General features: G+C 35.3%; 1 protein-coding gene across 1 annotated transcript; it reads right to left on the bottom strand.

The window, feature by feature from the left end:
- Positions 1-3,542: 3,542 nt before the first annotated feature.
- LOC149926286 (uncharacterized) lies at positions 3,543-15,989 on the bottom strand. The gene is made up of 7 exons (XM_090159290.1): positions 15,939-15,989; positions 14,691-14,777; positions 13,599-13,774; positions 8,606-8,680; positions 7,654-7,686; positions 7,550-7,580; positions 3,543-7,015 (listed from the first exon to the last, which is right to left on the bottom strand). The coding sequence occupies exons 2-7, from the start codon at positions 14,767-14,769 to the stop codon at positions 3,543-3,545; spliced, it is 3,867 nt and encodes a 1,288-aa protein (XP_090015416.1). The 5' UTR covers positions 14,770-14,777; positions 15,939-15,989.
- Positions 15,990-18,722: the final 2,733 nt, after the last annotated feature.

Raw genomic sequence — 18,722 nt, 5'->3', positions numbered from 1 at the left:
AAAAACTAAACAAGATAGTTCTAGATATATTTCAGTTTTCAAGGAATATTTCAAGCGTTCTAGACCCATTTCAGTTTTCTAGACACATTTTACGAAGCTCTCTCTAGGTATTTTACGCGACGTTCTCTCTGGATACTTTACGAATCTCTCTAGGTATTTTACGCGACGTTTTCTATGTATTTTAGGGTTAGGGACTTCAAAAATTTTCGTCTTCGCCAGTGAGAGAGAGGGAAAACTGCATTCAACGGTTTCAACCGCGTATTCAACTGAACGATCGCGCTTACCAAAAGAACGCGTCGTCGCGGTGACTGATAAATTCATCTCAGATAAAAACTATAGATGGCAGACACGGGCTTACATGTTGGGGGATCGAATGGTACTTGTACCGTTGCGGTGGTATTTATTATCTGAAGTCGTTAACCTTTAATAGGTGTGACGTAATCCATAAGGTCATAGATAAGTCTGCGAATTAGCTGAAATCTTTGGAGCAACCCGCGGAAAATAATGTTGGTTTTTAGTGTTGTTTAAACTTAAAATTAGCTATTTTCTTGACCTAATTTTGGGTTAGCTGTGGGCTGGTGGCCACTCATTCGCCATTGTGCCGAAAACTGTTTGTTACTTTTGTTTGCGTAGGTACATGTAATTCACCCTCCAGAAAAAAAGCTTTTTAAGGGTGAAATTAAGAACCTTTAACAGTGCCTTTAGAGTAACGTTTTCATAATTAATTTAAAAATTCATTAAAAGTCACGGCTATATATAACTTAAAAGTTAAAATTTAAAAATGTATAATAATGGAGACTAGATACTTCACGACTAAAATTTAATTAAAAGAATTAAAATGTAAAAATTCCATGTTAAAAATTGCGAGCTTTCGAACCGAGGTACATTTTTAAGCAGTTGCTGTATTACATTGAGTTATTAATGTAACAACTGCTTAACCCTTGGATATTGTAATAAACTATGGTAAATATTATAAGTTAATTATTAAATAAGCTATTCGCCATTTTGATTGATATTAGCCCTGATGATAGGCCGGCGCCTAGTGAAAACGAAGAAGGCAAAACCAACTTGATTCAATTGTTAAATACGCGAGTTAAAAACACGAGTAAAACACGTTTAGATATTTCTATTTTAGTATGTTTTATGAAAACAAATATGTGGCCATAAAACAACCCAATGAGTAAAGTTTAAATTGAGAGAAACCCGTCAGTCTATCGAGATCGAAACGGAACGAAAATTCAAGGTCGTAAGCTAGAAAGGATAGAAAGTAGATTGGTCTACTTTTATTACAAGGGGTGATAATATATTCAACGGAATGAGACGTGTTTCCGATGTTGCATTTAACGATTTCCAGAGTTATTTCGAAAGCGATTTCGGCATTTTCAAAATCATTCTAAACGATTCGATGATTTTGAGATTTTGACGATGATTTTGAGATTTTGACGTTGATTTCAAGATTTCTAAAATCAACTTAATTTTTGCGATGTGTACGGGATTTTGGCAAATGTCGGAGCCCTCGGACTAAATAATGATATGGACTACAAGACTAGTACAAGTGCGTAACAAAAGGCCAGCGCGAGAATCTATAACATTTAACGTTTAATGGAGGTCGCCACCGTAGAAATCTAAACAATCACTGCCCTAATCTGCTATTGGTTGAAATTAGGACACGTGTACCAACAATTTGTTACAATTTCTCAGAAAGTAGAAATTGGTAAAATGGGTATATTCCGACCAAGAAAATAGCTAATTTTAAGTTTAAACAACACTAAAACCAACATTCTTTATTCGATATTAAAGTACCCTTAATCAAGCCGCGGGTTGCTTCAAAGATTTCAGCTAATTCGCAGACTTACCTATGACCTTATGAATTACGTCACACCTATTAAAGGTTAACGACTTCAGATAATAAATACCACCGCAACGGTACAAGTACCATTCGATCCTCCAAAATGTAAGCCCGTGTCTGCCATCTATAGTTTTTATCTGAGATGAATTTATCAGTAACCGCGACGACGCGTTCTTTTGGTAAGCGCGATCGTTCAGTTGAATACGCGGTTGAAACCGTTGAATGCAGTTTTCCCTCTCTCTCACTGGCGAAGGCGAAAATTTTCGAAGTCCCTAACCCTAAAATACATAGAAAACGTCGCGCAAAATACCTAGAGAGATTCGTAAAATATCCAGAGAGAACGTCGCGTAAAATACCTAGATAGAGCTTCGTAAAATGTGTCTAGACAACTGAAATGGGTCTAGAACGCTTGAAATAATCCTAGAAAACTGAAATATATCTAGAAGTATCTTGTTTAGTTTTTTCCGGTTTGGCGCCCCATAGATCACTGCTGCTGGCTCATGGACTATATCTATCTTTAAAATTCTTTGACTACACCGTTGCTATTGTTGTTGAATATTTTGTGCATCACATGACAGCCGCATATTTTAATAGTAAAAAATAATTAAATTTTCTGGCTCTGCCATCGACTCCGGCAACATCCTTCTTTCCAGGGGCCCTACGAATAGTAATCAAAGAAACATCGAAAGTATAAAAACAATACGCAAGGATTTCCGAAATAAGGGATGAGGCTACCTGGACACAAAGAAACCTAGGGCAATCATTTTGGAATATTATATCGAATTGTTGAGAAAAAAAGGGTTTTTGGTTCGTTATCATTTTTTATTTTTAATATCGATAAAACATTTAAAGTCTAATCGAAAATGGGGTATTTTTTTCAGATACAACATATATTTTCGTTTATTTTAACAAGTCGAAATTTTCCGAATATTATCTGAATTAATTTGGTTCTATGATATTTAACTCGGTAAAATTGTAGTGCTCCATCATAAAATGTCAAAAATCACTATTTGAATTAGTAGATATTCTGCTGTTTGGTTTCAGAGCAACGCAATGAGTAAGCAACTGTTGTAACAAACGTTTAAAAAAATTATAACCAAAGGCTTAAAAGAACCAGAGTCATAAAAATAATATTAATATGTCCAGAAATAAACTAGTACTAGATATATGAAAAAAGTTCAGTTCCTTTAGTTTAGGTTGATAAAGGTCTGGTTCGGTTGGGATATCACAATCTAACGTAGCTTACCATTAAATAATGACACATAATAAATTGTGTGCTAGTTAAGGAAAGGTTGGCATAGTAAAAGGTTAGGTTGAGAAGGGTAGGGTTAAAATAGTCATAAGTAAGGTTGAAATAAGGCCGGCTTAAACAATGGTTAAGTTTTGTTTGGATGAGGTAGGTTGTGATTGGCTGAAATTCGTTTTGGTCCTATACAGCTGAACAAAGTTAAAAGATCAACGTCACTGGTAATAATCGTCCCTGATATCAATATAATGCGTATAATAAAATGGATTTCAAATAAAATATATTTTACCACCGCATAAGCTTAGAACCAACCGCGAAGAGGCTAAGTTCCAGTGTGTTGTAAGACCAATTGTTATATGAAACACTGTTCTTTTAAGTTTAAACGCCCTTTACGTTGCCTTTAGGAAATGTTCTGAAAGCTAGGAATTACACCGAGACACCTGCTGCTTAACAGGAGTCATGAACAGGAGACAGAGACTTAATATTTTTAAAATGCGCTAGGAGCTCTTCGCATTCCTTCAGAACGAAAGAGATCATTTCGAAAAGCTGCATACTTTTCCAATTCTTTGTGTAACTCTCATTTCGCTTTGCATATTCCAAAATCGCTTTGGATATGTCGTTTCGACTGAAAACAATAAGAGCTTCTTGTAGAGAATAGGCAATTGGTCTCTTTGCGTCTACATCATTTTCCTTTTTTTGAAAATACAGAGGCCCCATTTCAAGGTCCCACTTAATAATTAAAAGCTGTAGGAACGTGTTGCCGTCTTTATTCCTAACACCTACATGCGCTCTACGCTCAAGCAGTAGCCTAATGAATTCTGGTTTACAGTTAGAAGTAGTAGCTGCTTTAAGTAATGGGGTTTCATAGTTTTTATTTTGAGCGTTGATATCGGCACCATTTTCTAATAGAACAGAGGCTGATTTAGTGTCACAGCTTACCGCAGCACGATGCAAAGGAGTATCTCCAGAATCATTTGTAGCATTTACATTTGCGCCATGGATGATTAAAATCTGGGCTATTTTAGGCGATTTAAATGCGGCTATGTGTAGCGGAGTGTTTCCCTCAAGGTCCGCAACTTTAACAGATGCCCCGTGTTTCAAAAGAAAAGAAGGCCCTTTTTCTAATCTTTTACGACATGCTTCGTGTAAGGCAGTGCGTCCGATTTTATCCTCTTCATCAATATCTACTTCGTGCCGTAAAAGTATGGTAGCTATTTCCTCTTTAAAAATCTTACTTCTAGCCACCGCGTGTAAAACCGTTCTACCTGATGTATCTCTGGTGTTTACGTAAGCGCCATAGTTGACAAGTGCTTCGACAACCTCGGGTGCACCTGCCTCTGCCGCCAAGTGAAGGGCAGTTTTTCCTTCGTTATTAAAAGCGTGAATATCTGCGCCAGCGGTCACCAGAATATTGACTATGTTTTGACAAAACGCTGGATTGTTTTCGTTTTCTTCATGCGCAGAATTCTTTGCGACCAAAAGGAGGGGTGTCTCTTTATTATAATCACGTTCATTGACTATAAAACCTCGGTCTATTAAAAGACACACCAAATAACTGCTTTTAGATTGTATCGCACGACGCCACGCCTTTGCATCTCTTTTGTCACATCGGATACTCAAAAGATAGTCGGCCAGTTCCGTTTTCTTTAAATGAAACGCATATGACAGTGGCGTCTCATACTCGTGATTGTAATTCACATCGGCTCCCCTTTCCAGAAGTAATTTCAAGAACTTTAGATTGCCAACTTCTATGGCCGTAAAAAGTGGAGGCAGGAGATACAACGTTGCGGGTTGGTTGACTGGTGCTCCTTCGTCTATAAGGAATCTCAGCGCACTTTCTTGATTATTTCTTATAGCGCTATTCATGGCTGAAATTTGTTTCGTAGGATCGAAGGAATAAGTTCCAGTGTTAAGCAGCCAAAATCTCGTTTCGTAATCACCAGCTTCTTCCAGTAGTTTTCTTAAGCGTTCGACGTCTCCAGCGGAGGAAGCGTCTATAAAGGCATCGATTAGATAGTCTTTAGCATTCAACGATTCGTAAGACACCGATAAACCCGGAAACTTCATAATGAAAATAACAAATTGGACAAGCAGTGGAAAACTATCAGTTTGGAAAAGTTGGAAAAAAATTTGCAAAATAATAATATTTTGAAAGGTTTCGGCGCACGTTGAAAGAACAGGCAAATATAAATAGTCTATAGATTTACGTTCATCCTTATAATTTTCGAACAGTATCGTTGATACCAGGTATATAAATTCAATAGGCATATGTCCGTCAACTATAAAGCAATTCAGAATGAACTTATACACTTCGTGACAAACTTTCATATCAACTGAAGACATTTTAAATTTATTCAAAAAAGAAATAGGATTAAGATTCCAAGCATTCAGAATGGACCGTTGAATGAGACGAAATTTGTCATTTTCAATTTTCTGAGTCTTTAAACCACTCTCGAAAAAAACCAAAAATTTGTCGGGATCATTTAAAATTATGTTTCCACTATCAAAAATAAGTTCGATAAAAAAGCTCAAGACGTCCCAGAAATCGTCTGCTTCAAGTTGCTCTACCCTTTGTAAAAAAAAGTCTGCTACGAAAAACTCAGCAAAAGTTCGATGTATAAAGTCCGGGTTCTTACCCGTTGTCGTCATAATGCCTATTCTTTCTACCTTTTGCAACAAAAACGCTTTGGAATCAGCCTTAAGACGTTGAAATTTTAATATCTTAACTATTCCATTGAAGTCTATGACATTTGCAAATTGGTCTTCTAGCAAAAGACGAAAAGCTGATTCCCAATGGTACTCTTCGACGGGTTCTTTCATAAGGGCGTTATTCTCGGTGCCACTTGTACTCGTCGTGCTCTGATACTTGTCCTCTTCCTCCTGAAATTTCAAACTAGTAAATTGACGGTACAGTTCATACAACGATATTATTTTCCATTCTTCTGGCGTATTAAGTTTGCTTTTGTGAACTTCAGCCAATAGACCACATTGAAGTGGAATTCCCATAAATTGTCGTTCGTAGTCACGGATAGAAGATGAAAATATTTCCATTAAATTCTTAGCTTTTGACTCTAAATATGGCTCGTCCTTACAATTAGAGTTCTGAAGCCAATATTTAACAACAAAGTAAAGTATTTCTTCATTATTTAATAGTCGCATTTGATAGGAACGTTTCTTAAACGACATTTCTAGTTCTTTTTCAGAATATGGCCTCGTTGTGATGACTAAATGTTCGACGCGACTGCCGGTCAACCCTAATAACAGGCCATTAACAATGTTTTTATATTTTGGGCTGATTTCGTCGAAGCCGTCAAATAGCAAGACAACGCCCCCACTTTTCTCTAAGCACCACTTTAAAACTTGTAGTTCAAAATCCTTTTCATGCTTTTTCGAACCGTACATTTTGAAAACAAAGAAATCTACCGCTTCCGAGGAATGTTTGAATTCTTTGTTGAGATCCAATAGGAAGACAGAGGCGTAAATTCTTAGGTTGACAAAAATGATCCAACGATTGGGAGACATCCTTTTTATCTCTTTCGCTAACATAATAAGTACTGTGGACTTTCCGGATCCCGCCACGTCAGAAATGATGGTCGATTCATTAGGTTTCATCTCCTGAATAAGCTCGACGAGACTCTTTTCGACGTTATCCTCAGATTCAATTCTTTTAAAAGTGCGTCGTATAAAAAACTCAGTTTCTCCCAATTCCGGGAGCAACTCTCCAAGCTTAATATGAATGTAGTCATTGAGTTTGTACAATATGTAGTCGTCGATGAGTCCTTGAATATCCGCTCCATTCACATCTCCCAGAAGACTGACCAGGCTGGTTTTGTTCGGAGTGTCTCCTTGCAGAATAATCAGTTTCTTTGACAGCAGTTCCTTTTGTTTCGCTTCACTCAGACCCGTCCATGGAAAATTTGCTATATAAAACAAATATTTAAATAAATTTGCATCTCTAGTTATAAAGAAAGTTATAACGGTATTTGGGCCTTCAATAGTTCAATGTTTTTAACTTTTTCTTGATTGGTTTGTTGGTTTTTAGGGTTAGTTTCCTCTATTTAACAGCAAAAATGAATTTTCATGAGATTCAAATTAGGTGCAAAGGACTCATTCTTAAAATTCAAAAATATGAAGCGATAAATCTTACAACCCTAAAATTTCGTCAAATTTACTATAATTTAAGTTGGCAAGTTTTGCTCTTTTATTTCCCAGGTTCCCTGATATTAAGGAACACCCGAGCTTTAAAAATTCTGAGTTTCCATTAAGTAAATCATGCTAGCAGATTCGGCCAATCATAGTCTGGAAAGGACTTTGGCATTTAATTTTGCTCTTTTTAAAGCAAAATATGTTTAATTTATGTCTCAAATCAAACAACATTAATGAAGATTATCAACTCAAAACATTTCCAAAAAATTTTCATTTCGGATTACGGTTGAAAAGAAGTCCCTACTTACATTTGAATTTACAGCGATCTTCGAAGACATTCTGAATTGAAAAATTTAAAGCGTTATACAAAAGCGAAGTGTGTATTTTATTCGAAAAATTGATTTAAACTCACTTTGATTATCTGGTTATGTTCTCCGCCTATTTTCTGAAAAAAATACATACATTTTCTTAATACATTACTTGCCTAGCATAAATGAAAAAGCTGTTTCTGTTCATCGTATCACAAGTGACAAGATAGGGAGTATATTTTCAGGGCAATTGCGTAACTGCGTGACAGATTCTGTATAATCGAAATCATTGATTACAGTGACCATTACCAAAGGCGCAGAATTTTTCGCTAGCTATAACATTATCTTTGAAGTGACGATTAGATAAGATTAAGATTAACTATTTTCTGACTCTAATATGAAGAAAAAAATTCAAACTTAAATATTAAATTTTATGGCTTCAAAAGTCGCTTGGTGACTTAGGCCTAAGGTGGTGCCTTGGGTATTAGCCTAGCTGATTATTATTGTTCAGTCTTCCGATATATTATCACATCCTCTGCATGATTAAAACAGTGGCATCTTTTTTATATAATTCGTGACCAAGAACCTCGCAATGGACTAAAATTAACGTAATCTTTTTCTTTGGGAGCTTCAGTACAAAGTACCTTTAAACGTAAAGATTGTTGCTGTGTAGCGAGTGTTATTTAAAAATGATGCCGCTCAATCAAAGAAAGATTAGTGACCTTACCTAGTAGCTAGTTTTAACCAGTTAATTAATGATAAATTTTGACGGCTTTAGTAGCCTTAGGTAACATTGATCTCGAGTAAATTCTTAATGACAATTAATGTTTCATTCTAGTTTGATTTTGGTTTTTCAAATTTAAAAAGCATCATCTACGAGGTGTAATTGTTTGAATCATCTGCTATTCTGCTTTAACAGATCTGGGAATACTAAAACTAAGCGGTTAATTTCTGCGAAGGTTCGCGAAACGTATGGATAGATTGACAACTCCAATCGTGTGTTATTAATTCGATCATAATGAACAACCTTCATTTGGTTAGGTTTTTAAATTTTACCACTGATTTAAATTCCATTGATCCGAAATTTTTAATTGAATTGTTATCCCGCACAGTGTGTTTTGATGGAGAAGTCTGAAATAAAAAATTTATAATCAAGAACTTGAAAATATAGAAACAATTATATTTGCGTTTAGCCGAAACTATGGCGGTTTAACTAATTCACAAAACATTGCGTGAAGAGTGTTATCCAGTGGAATAAGCTCAAGGATCTGACTTGTACCACCAGATTCGTGATTTTTTATTTAAGTTAATTTTTAAAAACTATAAAAAGTTGTTTATTAATTTTTAAAATGCTATATTTAGTTATAACCACCGTGGTGCAATGAGGAATTGGTCAAGCAAGGAAATTCAGAGAAAATCTAGGAGAGTGTGAAATAATTGTCAGTGAAGAAGGCCCAAAGAAGCTACGACATGTAATAGCCTTTATCTAGGCCACTGGTAACAAATATCTCTATGGTAATGTGTTATTACATAGCTTATAACATAACCTTAGAAATTTGTGGGTACCTTGTATATTGTTAGAAGAATTATAACGATTATTAAAGTTTTGGAAAAGAATTTCAGAAACTTCTTGTATTTTTCTCAAAATTGTGAACCTTTTTTTTCAATACCATAGTACCAATTCAAATTGCTACGAAAAATATTACAAGATGGAACAGTGTCGCCCTCTAGTATTAAAAAATGTCATATGTTAACCGCGACGGGTTAAAGTTCAACCCCTGTCATGCCAAGTTTTATTTTTTAGTACTTTTTCCTTAGTCTGACTATGGTTGAAAAACAAGTTATTCTACTATAAAACGCTAGAACATTTCGAAAGATCATCATATTCACGAATCTCTGCAAGGTGGGGTCTTGGTGTCGCGGAAGTTATGGGATAACTTCGTATGAATATAAAGTTTTAGTTTTTGGTTTAAATAATTCGGTCGTCGGTCAGACGAAGTTTCAAGGTTTAAATTTGGTTATATGTGCATAGAAGCGCGAGTGCCTGAACATTCCGGAACTACTTGAACGTGTGCGTGATAGTTTTTGAGTGTGTGAACTATGCGAAGGACTAATTGTAAGAGCAAAGACGTCTAGAAATTGAAAAATACAAAAACTGTAAGACTGAACGTTATATTCTTTAATTTTTACGCTGGATTGTCCAATTGTCTAATAAGTGGAAATATAGTACCAGAGTTCGCGAGCTCTTTTTAAAGGGAATAGAACCTCAAGTGCAATTTAGGGGAAAATATCTTCCCCCAAACGCGCTATCAGCCTGTCGGCTATAGATGAAGAACTAGAAAAGCAGCTATTACAGATTTTAGGGAGAACTAAACGAAAAGGTTTATCGCTAATCGTTTTTTACTGGCTAGACAATTCGCTGCCATTTTTTACCCAATAGTAGTTGTAAAAAGCAGAAAAAGTTGCGCTTCTACATCGTAGTACTATCCATGCGCAAAAACAAAGGTGGCCGAAAAATAAATTGTCGTTCCAATAATGTTGTTCCACACCAATACAGGAGATCCTATTCCCATTGAGAGCTCGGGCAAAACCCTTTCCACATGTTAGGAGAGAACTTGCACACTCAATGTGGAAGGATTAGTTCCTTATTTTTAACTAAAGCCTTAAATTGGGAACGAATTCAGCAACACTCGCTGAGAGGTGAAATTGCTAACCACTCTACCACCGCACACTCGTAGGTCGTCGTAATCAAGCAATAAATCGAGGAAATGTATTAGACGTTAAAGCTTCCAATGGATTAAAAAAACTGGCAAATTTGGCAAATTAAATTAAAAACTAATTACTTGGTTGATCTCTACGATACAAAAAAATAAATAAATCTAGATTAATGGGAGGGGGAATAAACCCAATCAAAACTCACTTGAACAACAAAGTGTTAATACAATAACACAATGAATCTTTATTGACCTTTTTAATTAACCTGCTGTCATAAAATAGAGAAACCCACTCATAAGACTCTGAGACCCAAAAATTGAAGATTGGGTGGGAAGAATTCATGCTGCTTTTCATTTTTGAATTTAAAGTGATTTGGATTTAAAGCGATTCAAAATTACAATAATTCACCGAGTAAATTTGTTTAAACATGAAAAAATCGTGTTCAAATTACATGACTATCTGTTAATTTGATTTTACTTGATATCTCGTGTACATTTTACAAAATCAGATATTCCTGTGTTCCCTATAGAACGGCGTGAAGTTATCACCGTTAGGTACACTCTGTTTGAAAAGTCTTCGACAGCTGAAATTTTTGCCCTCTTTTTAATTCTGCTAGAAAACTATAATAGATAGTTCGATGAAACCAATTGCAACTTTTATTTTTTTTCCAATATCTTTCGTTATTTATTGGTTTCGTCCGCCAAAAATTAATAGTTTGGCGGGAACCGTCAAAACTCATTTTTGACAACTGTTTAAATATTGGTTCTACGGCACTGACTCGCACGTTTTTGAATTCACAATGGTCGATTCATATTTAGAAAGTGGAAAAATTATCCCTCTACAACCAACGGTTGAGAAGTTATAGCGTTTCAAAACTTACCTCTAAACTAGGAAACACCTAAAATGCATCAAGCGATTATAAATAACGCAACTTCGACGACAATTTGGAAACGCGATAGCTTCTCAACCGTTGGTTGTAGAGAGATAATTTTTCCACTTTCTAAATATGAATCGACCATTGTGAATTCAAAAACGCGCGAGTCAGTGCCGTAGAACCAATATTTAAACAGTTGTCAAAAATGAGTTTTGACGGTTCCCGCCAAACTATTAATTTTTGGCGGACGAAACCAATAAATAACGAAAGATATTGGAAAAAAAATAAAAGTTGCAATTGGTTTCATCGAACTATCTATTATAGTTTTCTAGCAGAATTAAAAAGAGGGCAAAAATTTCAGCTGTCGAAGACTTTTCAAACAGAGTGTACACTTTATATTTAAAAGCTATTGATTCTTAGTAAATAAGGATTGTTGTTTTTTCATGTATATAACACGTCTGAATAATAGGATTATCCAAGTGGTTTGCAACTATGTAGGTTCACATCGATTTTACACCATATTCAATGAACTTCTTGTAATATTAATTGTTTTCTCTCACAGTGTGACATGGGGGAAGCATAGCGTTAGTCGTAACCATGGAGGAAAAGTAACAGGAGGACTTTTGTCCGATGATTCTGGGCCCCAATCCGTAACAAGTTACTCCCACAAACGGGAGAGTAAGGGGGGGTTATCCTGGTACCGGATGGTTACGCGGGTTGTTCGTAACGCGACTTCGCGCCATCTCTCCACAACTAAAAGAAGTGATCCACGAAAATAAATAACGCGTTGTTTGAAAACGTGTAACGGTTTCTCAGAAGTTTTAAATTTTTTTATATTTCAAGAAATTTAGTTATAGTAGTTATGGAGCTGAGTGATCATAATTATCACAAAATGAAAATTTCAAAAAGACCTACCAAGGTGCAGCAAAGAAGAATTGAAAGAGGTAAGACTATTTAATTACTAATGCATAATTTAAATTTATTAGTAATTTAAGTTTTTCTTTCCAGGTATTTCTTTTAATAAAACGTTTTTGAAACAAAACTTCAACTTCTTGACCACGAGCTTGTTGACCTTTGTTGTAATTCTTACACTTTTTATACATACAATACTTCCCCATTTCTATGGTTATTTTAAATCAAACTAAAGCTCTAAACGGTAACAGAACAAAACAACGCAAACCGTTTTTCACATTCCATTTTATTTTCAAAATAAAAAACACACCGCTAAGGAAAAATTAAATCTAGATGGCGCCAGCTAAAGGGGACTGCTTGGTAAGAATATTTTCCCAGGATGCGCTCCCCACGTTTTCAGCCCACCCCACTCTCCCACTTGTGGGGTACTCAAATCACGGGTCAAATCAGAGCTTCCCTCGACAAAAATTCTCCTGTTACTATTCCTCCATGTCGTAACCTTCTGCAAGGATTAATCATACCGTTAGACTTCAGCTTCTTTATATGAATTCAAATTTCTAAACCCGTACCTAAATTCAATGGAAACTACGAATAAAGTTCGCGTAGGCTCTATAATCCTAGGCGTATGTTAAAATGGTTGAGCAGAGTGTTAAATGTAACCTTCTTTACCTAAGCATAGCTTCAGATTACAGCTTCTTTACCTGTTTTCAAAGTTTGGGCCCCGTATCTCAAATCCAATAGGAACTACGAAGAATATTCACGGACGCTCACTAAGCCTCGGCGCGAGTTAAACAAACTGCCACTAGTATTGCAAGAAAGCGTGAATACCAATCGAAAAGCGTATCATCTAAATTCTTGATTAGGGCCGTTAAAGAGATACGACTTTTTGAAAAAAAATTGTGGGGAAGGAAATCCCCTCTCTAAATAACCGGCCACTGGATATATGATGAAAGCTAGGAGCAACAAACACAACACCCCACACAAAGAGAACGCAACCCGTCAAAAGTCGTGGATTTTCTTGTGTACATTTTTCATTGGCTAGACGCTTTAAAAAGAATTATTACTAATCGAATAGCATTGATATTAAATTTCTTCTTTAGGAAATTTAATGTATACATAAGTGATAGCCACAAGCTCAGAAATCCAGACTAAACATTCCAACGCATTTCTCTCGAGGGCGGCCTGGCTCAGTTGGATGAACCCTTGGTTAAAAGGGCTACAAGTTAAGAAATCTAGATTTGAATCCCGGCAAATCATTTTAAACAGAATTTCACGCCGCAAAACACCAGCGCCATCTACCATGTCGTCGCTTTCCACAACGCTGCCGACGACGACAAACAAACAAACGACATCCAGTCCATAGCAATAGTGTAACTTCGAATTACATTCGATGTGAAACTAAATAGTAGAAAGGTTTGAAAAATAAAAAGAGGGCAATCTGATGCATTTAACAATTAAACAATAAAATTTTACTGATAATTATAGGATCCTGTTTTAGGGTAGCTGCTCCTAACTTAAACTAAGTAACGGTTCCATAAGAACACTGACCTCTTGCTGACTGAGAGCAGACCTTGAGTAGCCATGGATGGTTGCCAATGCGGCAACTGATTTCGGAATATCTTTATATATTTTCCAGAACTTAATCCTCTTTCCAAGAGAAGGAAGAACTTCTTTGACGTTTTCTTCGCTCATCTCGAAAAAGGTATCGTCATCAATTTCATTTCCTTTTCATTAAAACTCCGTTAGTAAATCAATAAAACACTTTTTGGCACATACTTAAGATTGTGGGAGAAACGCGGAATCTATAGGAATCCTACGGGATGCAGCAAAAAAATAACTAAATAATATATTTTTGGGTAAAACTGAAATTGGGAAATTTTCTCTATGGTTTTTGGTATTTACCTTCGCCCGGAATGCCTAAATAGATACATCAAGGGCGAGGTGTTGTTATCACCCCGATGCCTGGTGAATACTTTTGCTTTTCTCCTTAACCCTCCAAGAAATAGCCATTGTCTAATGTCTCGACCCAAGAGTTCCCTAATTGATCAATTGAAAGAAAGGTGTTTATATCAACCATGAACTGATGTATCATATTCCGTTCAATCCCCAAGAAAGTGAAGAACAGCTAACAATCCAATTTATCGGCTTAAAGATTTTAAATACCGAAATGCAGGGGGGTGATTTAATCTTTCAATTCTTGGGCCATTTTCATTTCTATACCCAAATGGGGTTGGGGCAGCCCCACTCAATTTCAGCAACCAATGTCGAAATTGATATAACAACAACAAACGTTCGCCAACTAACACTCCTTTTATCGTCCGTCTCTTACCCTTAACAAGGTCGGATATAAAGTATTTGGAGAGAGATGGTGCGTACGTTTTAAAATTCAACTGGCCTTAAATGCAAATTCCACAAAAATATTTCCGTGATTTTGGGGGTTCCGTGATTGGGTTGGAATTACATTTAAGTGAAAAGAAATTTTTCAATGAAATTTATTTATTTAATACTTTGTGGATTTGATAAATGGATATGACCCACTTTCAGGAACCCGATAGCCAAAAGTAAAATTGAGATGTGACAATTACGCCAAATATTCTATAGGTCTTATGAGTGTGAAAATTGATTTTAAAATGATTTTACTTATAAAATAATCCATAAAGTCTAATAAGTTATTATCTTCCAAGAACTTCTCCATGTTCTTGGTACAAAGACTTGCCATTCCAATTCCTAAAAGATAAAATTACCTTCATTAGATGCACAAAATATTTTAATTTTTTAAACTGCCGTCATAAATTGTGGCATTTGGAAGCCTTAGATCGTCCAAACACCAAATCAAAAATAAAACCAAAACCACACGATTTACTATAGTGGCTCAACCCTAAGATAAAGAAACACAGACGCATTCCTTAATTTGAATACCCTAGGAACCTGAAATTATAGTGACTCGACGATGCGGAGTCAACGATGCTAGAGTTAGTGCTTCTGACCAAACTCTTTACCTTTTACGCTCAACAGAAAAATTGCAGTTTTTTGTACCTAATCGGTTTTAAGATTTACGTTTTTCTAATCAATCTGCTTGTTAGTTAGCCATTTTATCTTTAAAGTTTTAGTTCATGACAAAAAGAATAAAAAAACATGAAATTATATCAAAGAAGAAATAGGTGACGTAATGAACCTAAATGATTCCGGTTATCTATAGATTTATTCGTTATGCGTATCTGCTTTCAAAATCCGAAGAGACTCAGATAAGTAATCATCAACAAACCAGAATATACCCAATCCAATAAACTAAGAGGTGGGTAACCATGCGCCAGCTAGATCCGTTTATCTATCTGATTTTCATCTAACATAAGAAACAACTAACATAATGGCCTTTTCAGATAGAAATAAAAGCACTGATGATAATGAAACAAATTGGAAATATTAATGAAACAGATTGAAAATATAAGTGAAACAAAATAAAAATGCAAAACCTTAAATGGATAAAAAAAATTAAAAATCATAAATACAAAAATGCAAATGATCACGTAATTCTTGTGATTTAAAGTGACGGAAGCAAATTAAAGGCTTTTATAATGTAGTGCGTGACATAGGTTAGGCAACTCATGTTTCAATAAATATTACTACAAATCGGACTTTGACGTCTTGAGAGAAATCGCTATTAACGCACAGCCTATGTAAGATTCTAATTTATTGGGAGCTAGTATATTATAAACATACGATCCTGTTTTGTTGAACTCCTGATACAAATATTTCTCACGCCCTGTTCTGAATTTCAATCGTAGTTGTTATAACTTACACTAGAATAAAGCCATTGAATTGGCTATCGGGTCTAATTTTAGTTTAACTCTACTATTAATAATATTTTGGTCAAAAAACTCCAATTACCTGAGCATTCCGTTGTGGAACGTTAGTAGGTGTTGTTCATTATTCTGGAACTGAAGAGTCTAGAAATAACAGCGATATATTTTATCTTCGAAGCCAGTTCAAGACAGTGTTATCTCTTTCGGGGAGAGTGTTTGATAAGGGCGGAGATGGGCTAACTTCTTTTACTTTTGAAAAACTATGATAAGGAGACTTTGGGACTCACCTTTTTATTATCTAATTACCGCAAATTATATTTTTCTTACAATGGACTAAAAAGAATTAAATTAATTTATATTTAAAAAAGTTGTTAAACCAAAAAAGTACCGCTCCTCGGATCGTCACAAACACGCGACGTCACGCACAATTACAATATGCAGAAGGAGAAAAATTATACTTTACCCAATGACAAAAAGAGGGCGCTTTTGGAAAAACCGTTTCCCTTATTCTATGAAACTTCCAAAGACAACACAAAGACCCAGGTCAGCTAGCGAGTTTGTCAGTTTAAGTTAGCTAGCGAGTTTAAGCCAGTGTAATTCAGCTAGCGAATTTAAATTTCACAAAATGGATTAACATTCAAAGAGGTTGGGATAAATTTTAAAAGAACCTTATCGCAATTTTTTAGCACTTTATTCCCGTGTACAGTCAAATGATGAAGAATTTTGTTACATAGTTGAAATTTTTCCTAAACGAAATCTTGAGTTCGTCCTACGGCGATACTGATAATGGTACGCGATATATGTGGAGTTCTCTAGTCACAAATGATTCAGCTGAAGAAATAATAAGCTGAGAACAGTTCACGTTAATGTTATGTTTTAATTGGGTCCAAGCCGATTCCTCAAATATCAAATGTCTTTGTGAAACTGCGCCCGAGAACACAAACCCCAAACATTTTAAAATGTAACTGTGAAGTGAGGCCAAGTCCCAATGAGAGAGTGCAACTATTTGTCCTTCTATCAGGTATTTTATTCGCTCTTTCATCGACGGTTCCTTATCAACATATATAACCGTCTTTGCTGTAGACACTCAACGTTTATCGATTTGAATGAAATTTTAAATGTAATTAGAAATATGTATAGGTAAAGCTCGAATTTGAGAATCTGTTTTAGAAATTTTTGAGTTAACGTTCTACACTGACTAAGGTACACTGTGTTTAAAAAGTCTTCAACAGGTGAAATTTTTGCCCTCTTATTAATTCTGCTAGAAAACTATAATAGATAGATCGATGAAACCAAATTCAACTATTATTAATTTTCCAATATCTTTCGTTATTTATCGGTTTCGTCCGCCAAAAATTAAAAGTTTGGCGGGAACCGTCAAAACTCATTTTTGACAACTTTTTAAATATTCGTTCTACGGCACTGACTCGCACGTGTTTGAATTCACAATGGTCGGTTCATATTAAGAAAGTGGAAAAATTATCCCCAAACAACCAACGGTTGAGAAGTTATCCCGTTTACTAACTTTCGCCAAAACTAGGAAACACCTAACATGCATCATGCAATTATTAATAACGCCACTTCGACAGCGATCCAACAACATATATTTAATTAAAGACTGGTTTAAAATTGTGGTAACAATTATTATAAACAATTTATAACGCAAATAGCTTTTTAAAAGTTTTAGCGTATAAAAAAGGATATTCTTAAAACCACTTGCTAAGTTGTCCTATTAATTTGGTTTTTTTAAACGGGCCTTTAATTAAATATATTTTCAATGTTGTTGGATCGCTGTCGAAGTTGCGTTATTATTAATCGCTTGATGCATTTTAGGTGTTTCGACGAAAGTTTGTAAACGCGATAACTTCTCAACCATTGGTTGTAGAGGGATAGTTTTTCCACTTTCTAAATATGAACCGACCATTGTGAATTCAGGGCCGTAGAACCAATATTTAAAAACTTGTCAAAATGAGTTTTGACGGTTTACGTCAAACTATAAATTTTTGGCGGACGAAACCGACAAATAACGAAAGATATTGGAAAATAAATAATAAATTGCAATTGGTTTCATCGATCTATATATTATAATTTTCTAGCAGAATTAAAAAGAGGGCAAAAATTTCACCTGTAAAAGACTTTTTAAACATTGTACATACTTTTCAGCGAATTACATTAACAGTTTAAAAAGATGCGTACTTCTCATTACAAATATTTATTATTTACTTCAGTTGAAACCCAGAGCTTAATCATTATTTTCATATTCAATATTAAAAATACGTGAACTGATATACATGCTAGAGGTAACTATTTCTCCTAGATATAGTCCACATGTTAGGACAAAGAGATAACTATTTAAACTAGATATAGTCCACGTGTTTTGTTCAAGAGGCAACTATTTCCCTTAGAGAGTTACCTCTTGGTCCAAGCACGTGGTCTTAATTTCCCTTAGATAAAGTACACATGTTAGGAGCAATAGGTAACTATTTCCCCTGGATATACACCACGTGTTTGGACCAAGAGGTAACTATTTCCCCTAGATATGGTGCACGTATTTGGACAAAGAGGTAACTATTTACTTAAGATATAGACCATGTGTTTGGACCAAGAGGTATCTTTTTCCCCTAAATATAGAACACGTGTTTGGACCAATAGGTAACTATTTCCCCACGTGTCCCCTAGTCCACAAGTTTGGACCAGGTGATAAATTAATCGAACCACGGGCCCAGATAATTATATTCAGTAACACGGTTTAGCTAATATGAGAGCTAATTTCTGAAATTTCTACATTGAAACTAGCAAAAGGTTTTATGTTTGGCTATTTTTATACACAGAGTAGCCGAAGCTGCTTTGGAAAGTCTGAAATAAGATG

This window comes from Leiobunum rupestre, chromosome 9 (assembly GCF_980474605.1).
Source record: "Leiobunum rupestre chromosome 9, qqLeiRupe1.1.hap1, whole genome shotgun sequence".
Taxonomy (NCBI): domain Eukaryota; kingdom Metazoa; phylum Arthropoda; class Arachnida; order Opiliones; family Sclerosomatidae; genus Leiobunum; species Leiobunum rupestre.
The sequence above is the reverse complement of the archived record's forward strand: the minus strand, read 5'-3'. Positions and strand labels throughout refer to the sequence as shown.